This window comes from Haliaeetus albicilla, chromosome 1 (genome assembly GCF_947461875.1).
Source record: "Haliaeetus albicilla chromosome 1, bHalAlb1.1, whole genome shotgun sequence".
Classification (NCBI taxonomy): Eukaryota; Metazoa; Chordata; class Aves; order Accipitriformes; family Accipitridae; genus Haliaeetus; species Haliaeetus albicilla.
The window spans coordinates 19,938,627-19,955,292 of record NC_091483.1 but is presented as its reverse complement, the minus strand read 5'-3'; the positions used below and the strand labels follow the sequence as shown (position 1 = coordinate 19,955,292).

The following is a 16,666-nucleotide window of genomic DNA, read 5'->3' as shown; positions in this document are numbered from 1 at the left end:
AAAGGCTGCCTTTGCTTTAATAAGGAGACACAGAGATTGAGGTCAGCGTGGATGTTTTAAGGGCAATTCTGCTGAAAGCACTCATGTTGCACAAGTCATGCGATCTTCAAGTGTGGCTCAAGAGTTGGTGGTTACTTTGCTTAATTGTTTCAGACACGCAGTGCAGTTAGAGGCTTTTGGGGAAGCATAACGCAGAAGCAGACAGTTACACAGTGGAGACTGCTGTCCAAATAGCTTTGGATGTTGTTGTGGCTCATCTACCTTGTTGCTGATGTTTTACTGAGTACTTGCCTTAAGACTGCCTGTGAGATGGATTTAAGTCTCAGGGCAGGAGATCAAACACAATTCGTGTTATGGATGGATGCTGCTTCATTCAGTATTGAACGCTAATGCCACATGTAATGGCTCTGCAGCTGTTTGGGAACCCCAAGAAACAAATAGAAGTGGAGAAAAAAGCCATATCCACTTGTGATGGGGAAGTTGATGTAAAAAGCATGTCAAAACTCACAAAGGAGTTTGTCAAGACTGTTTATTTGGTAAATGCTCTGATCTTTGGTGATGACAAGCAGCAAAGCCTTTGTCCGAAAGGAGACATAAAAATTGTGCAACGTTGCACTGTTCCTTGTTGATTCAGGAACAGCGTGGCCTTAACCTGGAGTATCAGTATCTCCCATCATGGTCCTGGTTCTGCTGCTAATATTCCATATAGCCTGCAAGTGGCTTATTTCAGCTCTAATGCTGGCTCCATCTTGCTCAGGAATCAGCAAAAACTAAGTGTGGTTTTTGGATAGCTAAACAAGCCCTGCCCTGCTCCTGGGCCCCTCTTACCCTGCCTCCAAGGCAGCATTTCAGGGAGCTTCCCTTGCTGCTGGGAGCTCTTTTTCAGGGCTTTTTTCACTCCATTGAGGGCAGCTAGGCATTGCCCTGGAGCAGGCAGCTGCTCTCAGGGGTTTGCAGGGCACTGGGGGGTTTCGGCCCACAGCATTGTGCCCCCGGCTTTTGCCCAGGTTGACTGCTCCTCTCCTCCCTCATGTTTTTCCCTTGCTGCATGCATCCTTGGCTTTGTGCAATTGCCTTTTCCTCAAATAAAAATAAATATTGAGGAGTGTGTGTTATCTGTGACAGCACGAAGGTCAAGCTCCTATCAAATCTGCCATCTGCGTGTGTGACGTCTCGCTGCTTACAGCCTCCTCTCACACGGCGAAGAAGTGTCTGTGGGTGAGTGGGTGTAACATCTGTTGTTCAGCGAGTGATGGATTTAAAAATACCACTTGTGAGTTACCTGATGGGAGCAGTTTTAGAAGGCAGTCCACGCCCTGCACGTTTTTATTTGGAGAGATCTTTATTTCAAACCAAAATGAACTAAACATGAAGGGAACAGGACACTGGGAGGAAATAAATATCTTGTGGACTCAGGCAGCATCAGTGTTGCAGTGCCTGGTTGTTTTCATTGCAGTCCCAATGCCTCTTTGGAGTAGCTCAGGTCACTGGATGTGTACTGGGGAGAGGGGAGCAAAGGGGCAATGAGATATGGTGAGCTGGGAGGGGAATAAGCAGGCAGCTTGCTTCTCAGAGGGTGACAGGGACCTTCTGGCAAGAAGGGAGGAGTGAGGAGAGAAAAACGCTCTTGTCATAAGATGTCCATTGTGTTTGGCTCTCCCAGCACCACAAATGCACAAGGTATTTACATGGGCTTGTTTCCCCTTTGGGGAGAGGTTTCGGATTAGTAAAGGCTTGATGTAGTTGAGCTGGTTTAAGATGTGTCTCTGACTGGTCCTCAGTTAATTCCTTAGATTTTTACACAAATCCATCTCGCTTCTTTTCTAAACTTTTTTTTTTTTTTGAGTGAAGGCTTCATGGATGACTCCAGATGGTTGTGTTTACTCTGGACATTCAAGATGTGTCTCGCATAGTGAAACTTTGGTTTCTATTTATTTCATTTTCTTGTTATTTACTTTTATTTAAAGAGCTTTGTTTGATCATTTCCTTGCCATTGCAGAAACTCCTTGGTAAATTATACAGTACTGTTATAAAAGTGTTTCCATTGCCTTTTGCCTAAATGGAGTAAGGATAAGGGATTAGAGTGTTCTTCTGATAGGCCTTTTTTATATGTCTGTTTTGGTATGTTTTATTAAAAGGGTTTTAGACATCTATCTTTTAATCAAAGACTGGTATTCATTTCCAATTACCCTCCTCTAGTGCTGTAGCAATGACTTCCTGTCTGAACGAGTTATACTAATTTCAGTGCTGAAACACCAAAATTAGCTGTGGGGAGAGGAATTAAATTATAGTTTTACCATAGGATGAGGTGGTGGGAAGAAGGATGCCGCACTTTCTCCCTGCGTGGGCATGGGTGCCTGTCTCCCTGTGCCCAAAGGGAAGCAGGACCCAAACTAGGAGCAAACTGCACTGCGCAGAGGCACCATCTTGCAGGGAGCTGTGACTGTCTCCTGCCTTCCCCCAGTAATTCAGCTGCTGAGGTCCACAGCCAGAATAAAACAGCCTGTCAGCAGCACCACACGTTGTAGAGCAAGATCTCCATGGCTGTCGCATCAGGATGTAATTGTGACAGAAAAGGAAAGAAAGAATATTAATTTAGAATATTTCTACATGTAAAATTCTCAATAACACCATTTTGTTACCCCTAAAGCTCCAAGCCCAAGCATCAGTGAGCTGTGCACAGCACGTGCCCATCTCTTGCCCCCCACACCTGTGCCCCTCTGTGCTGCATCCCACACCTCCATTACGGCAGCATTTCCCTACGCTGTATCACTGCATTGGAGTTGTGGCTGTAAGTGCCTGGTCAGCTAGAAAAATGGCCATCATAGCCAAACCTAATACAGCACATGCTGCAGGCAGGTCAGGAAAAGCTCAGACAGAGCAAGCCTGGCTGGCGTCAGTCCCCAGCCTGCACCAGCTCAGCAGAAAGCTTATGTCTGCCACCAGCAACAGCGATGCTGTGCTGCAGGGCTGCCCTGGTACAATACGCAGCTGGCATGGGCTGCTTTTGCTAATGGATCTATGCTGGAAAATGGGCTTTCTTGAAAAGCTCACAAAACTGAGTGTTTTTTGACGATGCCTGTTTGAGTGCACAGTTTGCGTTAATGCTCGGCCAGTTCTCACTAGCTTTATTTTGAGGTTTGGTTTCATTAAAAGGAAAAAAAAATTGGGAGGAGAATCAAACCAAAACCTTCCTTTATTCCATTTATTTTTCAGTTGTATGATCAGACGTTGGAGGGAATGGAAAGATCTGAGCTTACCTGCTAGAGCACATTAGTCATATGAAGAGATGACGGCTGTGGGCATGGGCAAGATTTGAATGTGGGCTGGGTAGTGAAGTGCTTAAGCCCACAATGCTGAGAGGACTATGGGTGAGATGGATCAGTTTTTGTGACTCTGGCCTGATTTCTTCAGTGAGGAGTGCCAGACTCTGCTGAAGACAGAGGATGCCCTGGCATGTAAGCTGGGGTGATGCTTCCAGGGATCCTCCCACTCTCTCCCCAGGCGGATGGAGGAAGTCCTTTCATGGCTCTGCATTCTCATTTGGGCTGCTTCTGGAGAGATGCCTGGTGGAAGACAGAGGTGGTGATGCCACTTCCTTACAGAAAGCCCCAAAGTGTACCATGTAATTACATCTGGGTAGAGCAGGGCTGCTCCCACAACACAGGCACCTTACAGTTAGCATATGTGACTTGAGAAGGCAGGCAGTACCAGGGCTTGCATACATTTCAAGAGGCACAAATACTAGAAACCCTCAGGAAAACTTTTGTCAGTGACTTGAGCCCTGAAGATACAAAAAAAAAAAAAAAAAAAAAAAAAAAAAAAAAAAAAATTGCAGGGGAGTGTTGTGTACCTGCTCCAACTGTGGAACCACGCAGGTTGGGAACAGGCAGATGTTCTTGGCTCTGCTTCCCCAGCCAGCACCTTGCCTGCATTTGTTTGCATCAGTCTCCCCTGCCTGGTTATCAAACATATCTCCACATCTTTTTTTGTTTGTGACCGGTTATGCAGAAGTGTGAATTCTGTGCATGAGGGTAATTGCTTATCCAGTATTCATTTCTTATGAGCATTTTTTTTTTAAGATTTCTGCTTGTATTACAGCCTGTGCAATATTCTTCTATTCATTCAGCATGCAGGAAAAAAAGCATTGTGTGACAAGAGGGGTTTCCAGTCAGAATAGTGAAGACGAAATATCCTGAATCAAAAGCTTGCGATTAGCACGTGCAATGACACGTACTTAACTCCTTTGAGGTGTACCGTTGAATTCAGCTGGAAGTTTAACAGAGTGTGAATATACTTGTCCAGCAGAATTAGTCTGTTGTGTAAGACTTCAGTCTGTCATTTACAGTGTGATCATTTAAGTTGATTGGTACAGAATTACAAAGAACAAATGTGGGGGGGAGGAAGCTTTATTCATGAATAGATCAAAGGAGGAGGAGTGTTAAAGTCATCATGTTGTTGAGAATGAATGGTTGATCCAGCCCTATAAATGGTATCTGAATTGGGTAAACTGATTCCTGGGGTGAATAAATAGAAGATCTTCTAAATCTAGGTGTTAAAAGCAGCAAGATTCAATTCTTATTGCAGTCCATATGAATGTGGAGCAGAAATGCAGATTTGTGTCTCAGGATTGAAGGCGGCTGCTGTCAAGCGCTGGGGTGATGTTCCTGAGCTGCCTTTTAGTGCAACTGGCAGTGCACTGTACACAGCCTCCCTGGGAAACGCACACCAGTGCTTGAGCTGCTGGCCGAGCGCTCATGTGGGTTTGTCACCTACAACCCCACGTGTCGTTTTCAGGAAAAGTATTTCCAGTTAATCATTCCAGGTTTTCCTTTTGTCCTTCTGACATGCAAAACACTGCTTCACCCACCCACCCCCCATATTTATTGCTCTTTTAGGAACTAAGGAAAACCAAGAAACATCTCATTGGATTTAATACTTGTTTCTTACTGAAAGCGGTTTAACGTAAGCATGTAGATTCCTATATAATGTAGAATAACTTCTATGGGATTTTTATTATATAGATCCTTATACAATATGAAATATCATGAAAGATGTGCCTACAGGACTCATGTAGTAATAGTTAATAGTTAGATCATCAACTAAGTGAAGACGATTTGCCAAAACATCTGTGAAATGCCTTTAGGGTTTGCTAAGCATTTTGGCATTGGAAATGAGACTGTTCCTGATGAGTTAAATAGGAGAAACACTGCCTTTCCGGCTGGTGAGGGCAGAAGGGCAGTGATGGGGCTCCTTAGCTATTGCAAAGCTGTAGGATTCACACCTGCCTAGAGTGTTTGTGGGTAAGCAAGGACCCATCTGGATTCCACCTTCCTCCTCCGTCCTTCATACAACAAGGAAGCAGGCAGCTTCAGACTTTCTATTCTCCTGCCTCTTCTGCCCTGAGCATCCTTTTGCGGAAGGTTTGACTCCCTTCTCTGCCATCAGACGAGCAGTCTGGCTGTGTGCAGCACGGGTGCTGTGCTGAATGAGCTCGGCTCAAAGGGAAACTCACCCAATGTGTGATGTGGTCCTACAGTTGGGCTTGGGCTGGGTTTTGAACAATGAGGGTTTAATTACTTTGTAAGCACAGGAGGAAATTTGCATATAAAGAAATAAGTCTTCTTGACTGATGGAAAGCACTTCTGCTGTCCCAGAGATTTAATATCTTCTGTCTTGCTTTTATTTTCTGTGGTTTTATTGGTTGAGACTTCTCTGTTTTGGGCTTTTTTGGGGGTTGTTTGGGTTTTGGTAGTGGTTTTTTGGGTTTGCTTTTGGTTCTTTTTCGGTCTTGTCTTAAAAAGAAAAGGTATTAACATTGTAAAGATTAAAACAAAGATGAGTAAGAGTAAGCAAAGGCACCTTGTCAGCATTAGGGGAGAACATGTCAGCTCAAGTATTTCAGGGATTTGGCTCACTGCCAACTGGACAAACTTGGAGATACAATTTATCATCCCAAGCCAGACCAAGGGTCTGGTAACCTTATTTCCAATGGGGCCTGGCACAGGACACATCTGCAAGGAGTCTGCAGACCTTGTCACAACAGGTGATGCTTTGACTATGGGGCAGGCTTTCCACTCACAGGGTTAGTCAGTGACGGGGACCATCTTTCTCTGTTGTTCCCTGATGGAGTTGTGCACTCTGCACCCAGAAGGCTGGGCTGCCCCAGCTCACAGCTGCTCAACATCTTCATGGGATGAAGCTCATAGTGGAAAAAACTGTGCAAACTGGCTTCTGTCCTTTGGAGGTATAAGCCAAATTACTGCTGGTCTCTTGTTCAGGGCTATGTTGATGGTGTCTATCCAGCTTTTCCAGACTCCCAGGGGACTGTGGTAATGCTTCCTGTCCAGCTACATCAGGCAGTGATAAATTTAGACCAAGTGAGCCATAATGACAGCATACAAACCAGAGGAGTGCTGACTGCCCTCCAGGAGGAGGGTCTGGCTCTCTGTACAGATGTATTCATCCCTCGAGCTGCCAACCCTGTCCTGACCCCTCTGCCCACTCTGGGCAGCCTGTGCCTCTGCACTCATGCAGTCCTTATTTCATATGATCATTTCAATCAGTTATTTCCTTCTAATGTTTTTTTCCTCTGAAATAAGAAATCAGGGTACTGTGAAACATTTATAGATCTGACAGGTACGCACAGTGCAGCTGGCCAGATTTCATACCTGCAACTTGGAGCAGGTTACCCCAAGCTGCCAGCTGATGTGTGGGCAAAGCTGGCTCCAGCTCATTGCTGTATTTTATTTCCTGAGAGCACTGACATCGCACTGCTTTGCTGGTGTCTGGCACAGATCTCCACAATTCCAGCTGGAGTGGGGACAAGCACAGGGAGATGGCTGAAGAGGGCTTTTCACATTAGGGCTCTGTTATTGCTCCATTTCCAGCTTGTGATTGACAAATACTTATTGCTCCCACATCCCAAGGGACTGACTTCTGAGCAGGGAATGGTTGTAGAAGATATTGTACTCTGAATGAAATTTTAGGAGCCGTAATTACCCATTGCTGTCACTATGATTACTGCTGTCAGTGCTGAGCTGTTGACAGCCCAGCTGCAATGGGGCTGCCCGGTGCCTGTGCCAGCAGTGTCAACACCGGTCCCCGATGTGGGACAGAGCTGGGCGTCTGTCCCTGCCCTTATTTTGACGGAGGGCAGCAAGCTGCAGGGGTGCCCGTGTGCAGGAAGATGTGCTAGATCTGACAGCAGCCAGAGAGAAACCAGGCACCTGGTCCACAGCTGATGAAGTCATGGCCTCCAATTAGTGAACTCAGACAAGTTGGCTGATGAATATGGATTTATAGGACCTGAGGATCTGTTATCATGCATCTGGCAGAGATGGCACAAGGTACCTGCCCAGCCACGACTTGCAGCTACAATGGGCACAATGTGAATACCAATTATTGCTCCATGCATTTTGCTCCAGCAACAAGTAGAAGCACAAACTGCAAAGTAGCACAGAACACGTACAACACCTGTGAACCTTCATCCAAACAGACTGTCAAGGTGATGTGCTGGTTTTGCGGCTCCCCTGCCCAGAAGAAGCTGGAGATGTGTGTGTGGAGATGGTAGTGAGGAGGGATGGGGGCTGCAGAGGGACCAGCTTTGTCCTGCCCCCAAAAATGTAGGTTACAAGGTGCTGAGCAGGCTCCGTTTGTACTTCCCAGCTGCTGCAGGCATTTGGGAAGAGGCTTTTGCATGTGATGGTTGAGTGTGCCCAAAAACCAGCAGCTGGCAATAGGAGCACACCCAATTATTCACAAGTAGCACTTTTGGCTCCTGTTAAAGAAAGGGAGCTGGCACCTATTAAGCAAGCATATTTTGCATCTGGAAAAAGTAATCACATTGTTACTCCCATAGTTGTTTTTAATTTCAAGAGTTAATCACTTCTCTCTGTGTGGAGCCCAGCCTGCAGGCTGGGTCCTTGCTGTCCAGCCCGTGTCCCTGCAGCCTCCAGGAGAGATGGGCATGGCCACACAGGTTTAGTTTTGACAAGTGCCTCTGTGTGGCATTTTTGTCTGAGGGAAAAACATTTGTGAAGAGCCTGGAGCCCATTGCTCAGAGGAGGGTGGTATAAAAATGCTAGAAATAGAAGTAAAGGGCGCATGGGGCTGGCATGGGAGGTGAGGAGAGAGGGGTTTTGGGAACTTGCCTTGCATGTGTGTTGGGAAAGAGCATGGTGCATCTCATTGGTAGGACAAGATCAGCACGCTGGTCACCTTCCTTTGACAGCAACATGGAGACTTCAAAAAGTCTGTGATGTGTTTCAGCCTAAAATAGGCACCTGAAATAGGGTAGATGATTGGTGCCTTAAAAGCGCTTTTTTTCACTGGCTGTAAAGGAAACTCCATGTTAGACGCCTAAGGGTGGGTTAATGATCCTACCCCTGTGCCGTCAGGGGGCAAGAGGAGAGGGCTGTTGGTCATGTGCAGGGGTCTAGCATTAGGGGGGCCCTGTGTGTGTAATTCAAGGCTCCAGGACTCAGGCTCCTATGATGTGGTTTTTTTTCCAGTGAGGAGAAATTGCATATTTTAAAGGCTTAGCATAAACCAAACTTGTGCACGCCTCCACGCTGTGAAAAACACGATGGTAACTTCCATCTGCCGTATATCGCAGTGTTTGTAACTTTGAGGCTTGCTGCCGGGAAGAGTTGAAATATCAATTCTATTCTTCAAACACCTAAAATATTATCATTAGCTACTGCATTATGTGTCACATTAATGCTATGAAGCACAGGTAATATTTACTCAGACTTCAGGGAATGGGCACGATGCCTGTGCTCGGATCCCTTGCATGTGCAGAGGAGCCAAAGCCAGGCTGCTTCTCCCCTCTGTGGCCACAGCTGCCAGCTGTAGCCTGTCCACTTGCAAAGCAGGTAGCGATGTAGGAACCTGGCTGGTTTGCAAGGCTGAACGCCCTTTTTTAGAGGAGTGGTGTGGGAATGAATCCCTTGGGATTGGGCGCTGGGTAACTCCTGTTGCTAATGTGGTACATAGTGGGGAAATGAATATTTAGGAGGCAAGGTTTTTCCTGCCTGCTCCCAACTGAAAATGCAGCACTGCATTGTAGCAGCTGTCACCAGTAGGCACTCAGCAAAGGGATTTGGATTTGGATCTGAGCATAAGGCAGGAGCTGGTGTTGAGTGTCTGGGAAAGGGCCGAGGATGTATGCCTTGAATCCTGCTCTCATCCTGGTCTCTCCTGCTCCAGTTCATTCACTGATCTTTTTCTGTTCAATGCTGCTGTCAAACCCATAGGTATAATCAGGAGAGAAGCGCACCAGAAACATAAATACTACAAAAATACCTTGGACTGAAAAAAAAAGAGGGAACAGTGGTTTTTTGGAACAATATTAATTTCCTGAGTTTTCAATGCTGAGGTGTCTTGACGCAGGAGAGCAGCTGTTAAGTGCCTCCACCATCAGATTGCTCTCTGCAGTGCCAACTTCTGTCTTGGTTTTGGTGTCTCTAATCCCTCCTGCTGTTTGTGCTCATATCTTTTCTCTGTCCTCATGAACACTGCACGGTCCAACTTGTCAAACCGAAAAGTGATATTCCTGCATCTTTTTACCAGCCCTGCCAGTCTTCTCATCTCTGACTCAGCCACCTCCTCCACGGTAGCCTGAGGGTGCCAGCTTTAGCCTGGCCAGGTTCCCCCCATATTCCTTGCCCCACTGCTTCCCGTCCCAGCTATCTGCAGGGACCGAGCATCTCGGGAGAGTAGGACTTGGGGAAATGTACAGTGGCATTTGAAACATGAGTCAGACAGCTGCTTCCCCCACCCCCAGTCCACTTCTGACCTGTGCTGTAACAACAATAATCCTACTGTTGTTTTTTGGGTTTTTTTTGTTTTTTTTTTTTTTTTTTTTAAAAAAGGTGTATTGTAAGGTTACAATGTGTGAGCTGGGGTTTCTTTTCCTTGCAAAACAAAGGCAGAGCTGCTTGGGTGGTCTGGCTGATGCTGTGGGGTGCTCTCGGGAAGGGATTTGGAGGACAGACCCAGGGCTATTGGAGGTCGCAGGGACTTGGGGTCAGGTTGGGGTGCTGGCAGCAAGTGCTGTTGGGTGTGCTGGTGCCATGGGCATTTTGGGGCCACCAGAGGGGAGGGAGGTGACCTCAGGGTGGGTGGCTGGTGGGACAGTGAGTGACCTGTGTTATAAAGAAGCTGCGTACGCACAGCTTGGTGTTTATCCCCTTCTCGCACAGCGGCACTTGTATGTAAGGCAGCACCAGGTCTTTGGGGGCTGAGTTAAATGCAGGTTTGACATAAAAAAACCCCAAACAACAAAACATGGTAATTGTTGGAGGTGCCTAAAAAAGGTTGGCAATGTGAACTCATATCTGGCCAGGGACAGGGGTATAATTTTGTCACAGGTTGAGAGGAAAATACATCCCACGGTATCTGCAGCAGGGGTCGGGTAGGGAAGAAGAGGGAAAACATCTGCTGAAGGTGTGCGCATGTGTGAGAGCAAGCAGCTTAATGGTGCCCGTCTCGAGGCCGAGGGGCTGTGGGGAGAGCAGCGGGGCCAGGGCAGCACTGGGGCCTCCCTGCATGGGGGGCAGGAGGAAGGAGAAAAAAAAATGCTTGTCGCACTTGGCAGTTGTGTGGTCCTTGCACAGTCCTCACAGGGCCGACACGCGTGGTCCCCTGGTTGGTAATGATGGGGGCAAAAGGCAGGAGATTTTGGAGGATAGAATTAAGTGGGCATCCGCAACAGTAGACTGACACGTCTGGTTTCACAAGATGCTCTGTTGAGCCGTGGTGGTGTCACAGCACGGGAGATGCTTTCTGGATTCTGTTGTCTGCGGATGATACATCCCAGGCAAATTCAGATAATCTGCAGTTTATAGAACCCTGGCTCAATCTTCACCCTGCTCAAGTTTCCTATAGTCACTGATTTTGCAGCACCAGCATCTCCTGTGAATTCCTGTAAACCTGCAGCCCTCGCCATGTCTCCTGGTCTGTACCCCCACCTCTGGGAATTTGGGTCCCTGCACCAAGGAGCCATTGCAGGTGACTGTGGTTGCCAGGGCTTTACAGCAGGGCAGGCCAGGAGCTGTTTGCTGCTGAAAGTGAACTGTGTTTCACAGGCTTCCCCTGCCACGGTGGCTCCCCGGAGTGGGGCTCTGCTGTGTGAAGGCCTCTTTCTTCTACCCAGGGCAGCAGAAACACCTCCTCCCACCCAGGGAGGACGTGCAAATGCTCCTCACAGCGCATCAATGCCGTCATTTACACTTCTCCCCCAATAAACCACTCGTAGGCACCCTCCTCCTGGCCCCCTCACCTGTGGCTGTGCCCATCATCTGTGGCTTGGCTGTGGGGAGTACCCAGCTTGCAGAGCAGAGATTCATTGCCTGCTTCAAAGCAACCTATTTGTGCTTGTGGCATGTTTTTATTAGCAGAGAGGGGGTGTTGCAGGCATGGAGTATTTAGCAATGCCCAAATACAGGCAAGGAAGTTGCCTTCCTTCCACACAGGTTAGGGCAGAGGGAAAAGCCAGGTGTACAGCTGGGACATGCTGGTCCTGTCCTAAACTGCATGGGCAAAGAGGTGCAGTTGCACTGTGTCAGGGTGCATGCATGTGTGCACACGTGGAGGTTTGCAAACTCCCTCTCCCATTATCTGTGAGTGAGTAGGGGCTATCTGCACTGCTTCCTTACTGCCTTGTTTGGAGTAGATAATTCATGCTACACCAAGAAACCCTAGGGTATATGTGGAGCGTGTATATGTATTCATATATATAATTGAATGTACATGCCTGTGTGTATACATGCCCATACACCTGTGCACGTGTTGCCCATGTTTTCCAGAGCAGCGGTTTCATCCTCTGGCCAGCAGCTGGAAGAAGTGCTGGGGGTGCTACGCTCCCTCTGTACAGGGGGTGGGATCCTCCCTGCGCACCTCCATTTAGTATTTCCTTTCTCCCTTGTAAGAGTGCGTGTGTGGGCATGAAAATAGATATGTCCTCTCCTCCTAGCACAGCATTTTGTGCTCCTGCCCCAAGGTGCTGGGGGAGGCTGAGTCCCAGCAGGTGAACGGTCCCACGTGGGTTTCAGAACCCTGGTGCATGGCACAGGGCAAATGCCGCTCCGAAGTGCACGTGTTAGGAGGATGCCATCCCCGGGATGGGGTCTGGTGCTTGACGTGGGTGACGCTGTAGTTGTTTGTGTGTGTCATGGCGGGAAGTGTGTGAATGGAATAAATTTAGCAGTCAAAACACAGGGCTGGCACAGTTGGTCATTAACTGCCAGCCTGTCTCGTCATCCTGCAACCACAAGGAGCTTTTTTTAGGGCTGGCGTCCCGGCGGAGGCCGGAGGAAGCGTGGGAGGCCGGTTCCCGGTGACACCTCCACGCGTGGCAGTGCTGCCCGCCGGTGCCATTGGCTGCCCCCTGCCTGGGGCTGGCGCCAGCCAGTGGTTAAATGCCCGTGCGGCCACGCTGGGGCACACAGCCCGGGGCATCCCAACACAGGCAGCCAGCTCGTCCCATCCTGAGCACCAGAAGAGATGCCAGCTTGTACCACATCTCAAGGTAAAGGTTTTGGTTTGTTTGGGTTGCTTTGGCATTGCATGGAGTGAAAATGGCAACGTCTGGGGATAGGGGTTGTAGATTTCCTTGCAAGTTTTGGTACAAAGCAGGAGAAACTTGTAAGCTGGCATGTAGGTGTTGCTTCATAAGGGAAGAAATGAGGAGTGTGATACTCTGTTCCAGTGCATTTCGGGCGCAGGCTGATGTGCAGTGCGGTTAGCGTGCCCCACGGGGATGCAGTGCTGGGCTGCTTAAGAGACTTGGAAAATGAGAGCAGAGCTGGAGGAAATCCCCCCATTGCTTTACCTGCCTGTGCAGGCAGCAGTGCCGCTGGGATGCCAGACTGACCCAGAGGCTGCTCCACAGGGTTATCTTACCGGGGTGCTCCGCTTTGGGATGGCGGGAGGTCTTGCAGGGCTGTGGGGACCGCACTGGGTGGGAGGCACAGCTCTGCAGCCGACGGTCTCGCGGTGCTGCCCATCTGTGGTGCCAGCTCCTGTCATGGTCACCAAGCTCAGCTGGGTGTTAGGTGATATTACTGCGGGAACAGGGAATTATGGAGGAGCTTTCTCACTCTTTAATGATGCTTAGACAAAAAATCTGCAAGAACATGGCCAGGTATTTCAAATCCCAAACTAAAGGGAAGTTCCTGTACAGGACATGCCAGGAGGTGGCATGAAGACAACCTTTGGCTTGTTGGATGATGTGCCAGGCTGAGCACCATGTGCCGGCACAGCAAGGCTGTATCAGTTGAAAGGGCTTTATGGGGCCAAGTTACAGCCAGGGGCACGTGCAAAGCTTTGCTCTAGCGTGCAAATAATTTGCTTCCTGTTGCAGCCACAGGGACCAAAACTGCCATGAGGGCCACGTTCCTGGTGCTGCTCCTCTGGGCCGTAGCCTGCGCTCACCCCGTAAGTACCCACTGGACAGGTACTCAAACCCCAAACCCCAGCAGTTTCGCCCAGCCAAGGCACATGGATCACTGATCAGATGTTTCCTGGATGTGTTTAGGTGCCTGGCCGTGAGCCCGCCCGCCTCCGTCGCAGTGCCCAGCAGGAGGTAAGCGGGGGGGGGGGGAGTGCCCCAGTCCCACAGGTGGCAGCTGCTTGTAGAGCAAGTCTGGGATGGGGAGCCAGCTGGCATCTTTGGACCAGGCACCTGGGGGAAGAGCTGCCGCTTCTGCCGGTCTTTGAGCTTTGCCCATCTACTCAGTCTTTTCAAGCTGGGTTGGTTTCACATCATGTTGCCTTGCCTCCTGTGCACGTTCCCAATTCACCCGTGTTGGTCCTGAAAAAGGAGTTTCTGTGCTCTGAACCATCATGGTTTGGGCTTTTCTGGGTTGTCCTTTTGTTGGTGGCTACTTTTTTTTGCATCAGCAGGAAAAACTGGAGGGCTGAGGTGTGAGCAATGAAAAAGGCTTGAGCACTTGCATGGCTTAGGAGTGATGTATCATCCCGCCACAGTAACAGTAAACATGCAGTAGTGTTTAATAAACTAAAGCACCGTGTCATGTTTTGCCTCCAGGACACAGCAAGTGAAGATTACCTCAACAAGCTGGGCAACCTTCTGGGTGGTGGAGATGGCAGACATCCTCCTGCCAGTGCAGAGAGAGGGGACAATGCCCTTGCCGGGGACCCGGCAGGTGGGAATGCCGTGGGTGAGGAGCTGGGTGAGCATGGTGGCCGAGAGAAGGGAGACAGAGTTGAGGACACTCAGCGCCTGAACTGGGTGGACCACAAGGACACAAGCGCCCGGGATGGGAACAGCCTTGGTTTCCTGGTAAGTGAGCGGAGAGGGGTGTTTTGTTCTGCCAGGAAAGCACACTTAGCCCCAAATCTGGTGTTGGTCAGGGTAGTGCTTGGCCTGCATGGTGAGCAGTGCCGATAATGCCTGTGCACTGCAAGCCTTTGCATTTGTCTTCATTTGTCACCTCCATAGGAGGAGGATGCACGTGATGCTGATGATGGTGACAACGGAGAGCACCGTGGCACTGGAGTCAATGGGCTTCCCTCCCATGCTGGCGGGCTCCTGGATGAGGAGGATGACAGCGGGGATGACACCTTTGATATGAATGGGGAAGAGGAGGGGAGTGAAGGTCCTACTTACATAGCTGGTGCCGATGGGGCAGGCGAACGTGACCATGATGCTGGCCGTGGGGACGCCGGGGCTGGCAGAGGGCACGGAGACAGCAGCAGCAGTAGCAGCAGCGAGAGCACTGGGTCGGACCACTGGCAGTACAGGAACTACCTCAGCAGCCGGTATGAGCGGACCTACAGGCAGGGAGGGGGCAGTAGCAGCAGCCAGGAGGAGGAGAGTTACGACTTTGAGGACGAAGCCATGCAGGGTGACGACCCCTCCATCTTCGATGGCCCGGGCAGCAGCTACAAGGGGCGCCGTGCTGGCCCCCACGCGCTGGGGAGCAGCAGAGAGAGTGGCTGGGGGGCTGGCTCCCGCCGCTGGGAGGATGGTGACAGCAAGTCCCCAGAGGTGGAGGACACTGACTCGGGAGAAGACAGCCTGTCCACAGAGGACAACAGTCAGTCAGAAGAGCCTGTCACCAGCCAGTCAGAGGAAAAGAGTGCCAGCCGCTCCGAGGAGGACAACCCCTCCATGGAGGACGACGGCAGCAAGTCCAGGGACGGCACTGACGAAGAGTCAGATGAAGAGCCGGGAGAGTCCCTGGAGGACATCTCCCAGGAACTGGTGAGCACGTCGAGCGAGCGCAGTGGTAGCCAGTCCCAGGAAGGGCAGGAGGACCGGGAGTCTGCCGAGGACAGGAGTGCACCATCACCATCACCTGACAGTGAGTCCAGGGAAGACGAGGGCGACCAGAGCCAGTCCGCAGAGGACACCGTGGAGCAGTCAAAGGAGGATGAGAATGACTCTGACCCTGATGGGGACATGCCAAGCACATCAGCAGAGAGCCAGAGCGCATCACCGGAAGATGACGGCAGTCAAGAGGATAACGTAGGCGAGGACAGCAGGTCCACAGAGAGCAACAACAGCGAGTCCCAGGAGGACGATGATGATGATAAGGACGAGAGCCACTCCCAGGAGGATGCCACCCGTGAGTCCAGCAGCCGTGGGGATGACAGCTCGCTGCAGAGCCTGGAGAGCAGGAGCCGCAAACGGCGGCCGGGTGCCTACCACAACAAGCCTGCTGCTGACTACGATGACAACGACTGCCAGGATGGGTACTGACGTGTGCCTCACAGCCTCGTCGGTGCTGGGGGTACAGGGGGAGGAGGGGTTTAATTTATTTGCTATATAGCCTGGTTGACTTCTTTCTGAGAAGATGCTGTGGATAAAATGCAGGCAGGTTTGCCAGAGCTCAACCTGGGCACAACTACACAGGGTGCAAAGTGGGAGGTGATGCCAGACACAGGGGAAAATGCCAAACCACAGCAAGAAAAACCATTTCCTATACCAAACCAGAGAGCAGCTGAGAGCTGTGAGTGCCGGCAGGGTGATGCTGCCCACTTGCCACAAGGGCAAAGTGGTGGCTCGGCTCTCCGGGAGCCCTGCCTGAGCATGCTGGGCAGAAAGATCCCTGTATTCACCTCTTATATTTACCTACCACTGCCCTAAAAGCATCTGTCCAGACTCCAATGGGAGCTTTCCGTTAGCTCCATGTCCTGCACATAAGCAGCAAAAGCTACAGCTGGTGTGCACACGCGGTGCGTGGGCTCAGCGGTGTGTGAAGTACCACTTCAGAATGGGATGTATGTAATATTTTGTAAGAAATGTACAGAAAACATTATATTGTATCCTTTTTGCACTTGTATTTCAAAGCTGAAAGGTACCCTGTTGATTTCTTTAATTACCATTAAAACCAACAAACTCCACAATGGTGTGGTTTGAGGTGTTGCTGGTTTTCCTCTCCTGGGGGAGTCGGGTGCTGCGATTTGGGATTGGACTGGAGGGAGCAGGGAGCAAAGGCAGGCTGTTTGCATGGGGAGCTGCAGCATGCTGGGGTGAGGGGGAAAGCAGAGGCTGAGGGGTGTTCCTAGCCCACTATTTCCAGGCACCTGAAGGGCCACCCTTGCCCCTAGGTGACCCAGCAGTGACGCTGAAAAGCTGGCTAATGACCCCAGGAAGCTGGGCCTGGGGCTTTGCTATATTATGGCCATCACCTGC

The 16,666-nt window shown here is 50.0% G+C and overlaps 1 protein-coding gene across 1 annotated transcript; it reads left to right on the top strand.

The window, feature by feature from the left end:
- Window positions 1-4,973: 4,973 nt before the first annotated feature.
- Window positions 4,974-16,377, top strand: DMP1 (dentin matrix acidic phosphoprotein 1). The gene is made up of 5 exons (XM_069781135.1): window positions 4,974-12,532; window positions 13,367-13,440; window positions 13,541-13,588; window positions 14,054-14,308; window positions 14,468-16,377. Exons 1-5 carry the CDS (start codon window positions 12,508-12,510, stop codon window positions 15,728-15,730), a joined length of 1,665 nt encoding a protein of 554 aa, XP_069637236.1. The 5' UTR covers window positions 4,974-12,507; the 3' UTR covers window positions 15,731-16,377.
- Window positions 16,378-16,666: the final 289 nt, after the last annotated feature.

Coding starts and splice junctions, on each gene's coding strand:
- DMP1 (XM_069781135.1), top strand. CDS start 12,508: ATGCCAGCTTGTACCACATCTCAAG. Junction 12,533..13,366: donor AGCTTGTACCACATCTCAAG/GTAAAGGTTTTG, acceptor TTCCTGTTGCAG/CCACAGGGACCAAAACTGCC. Junction 13,589..14,053: donor GTCGCAGTGCCCAGCAGGAG/GTAAGCGGGGGG, acceptor TTTTGCCTCCAG/GACACAGCAAGTGAAGATTA.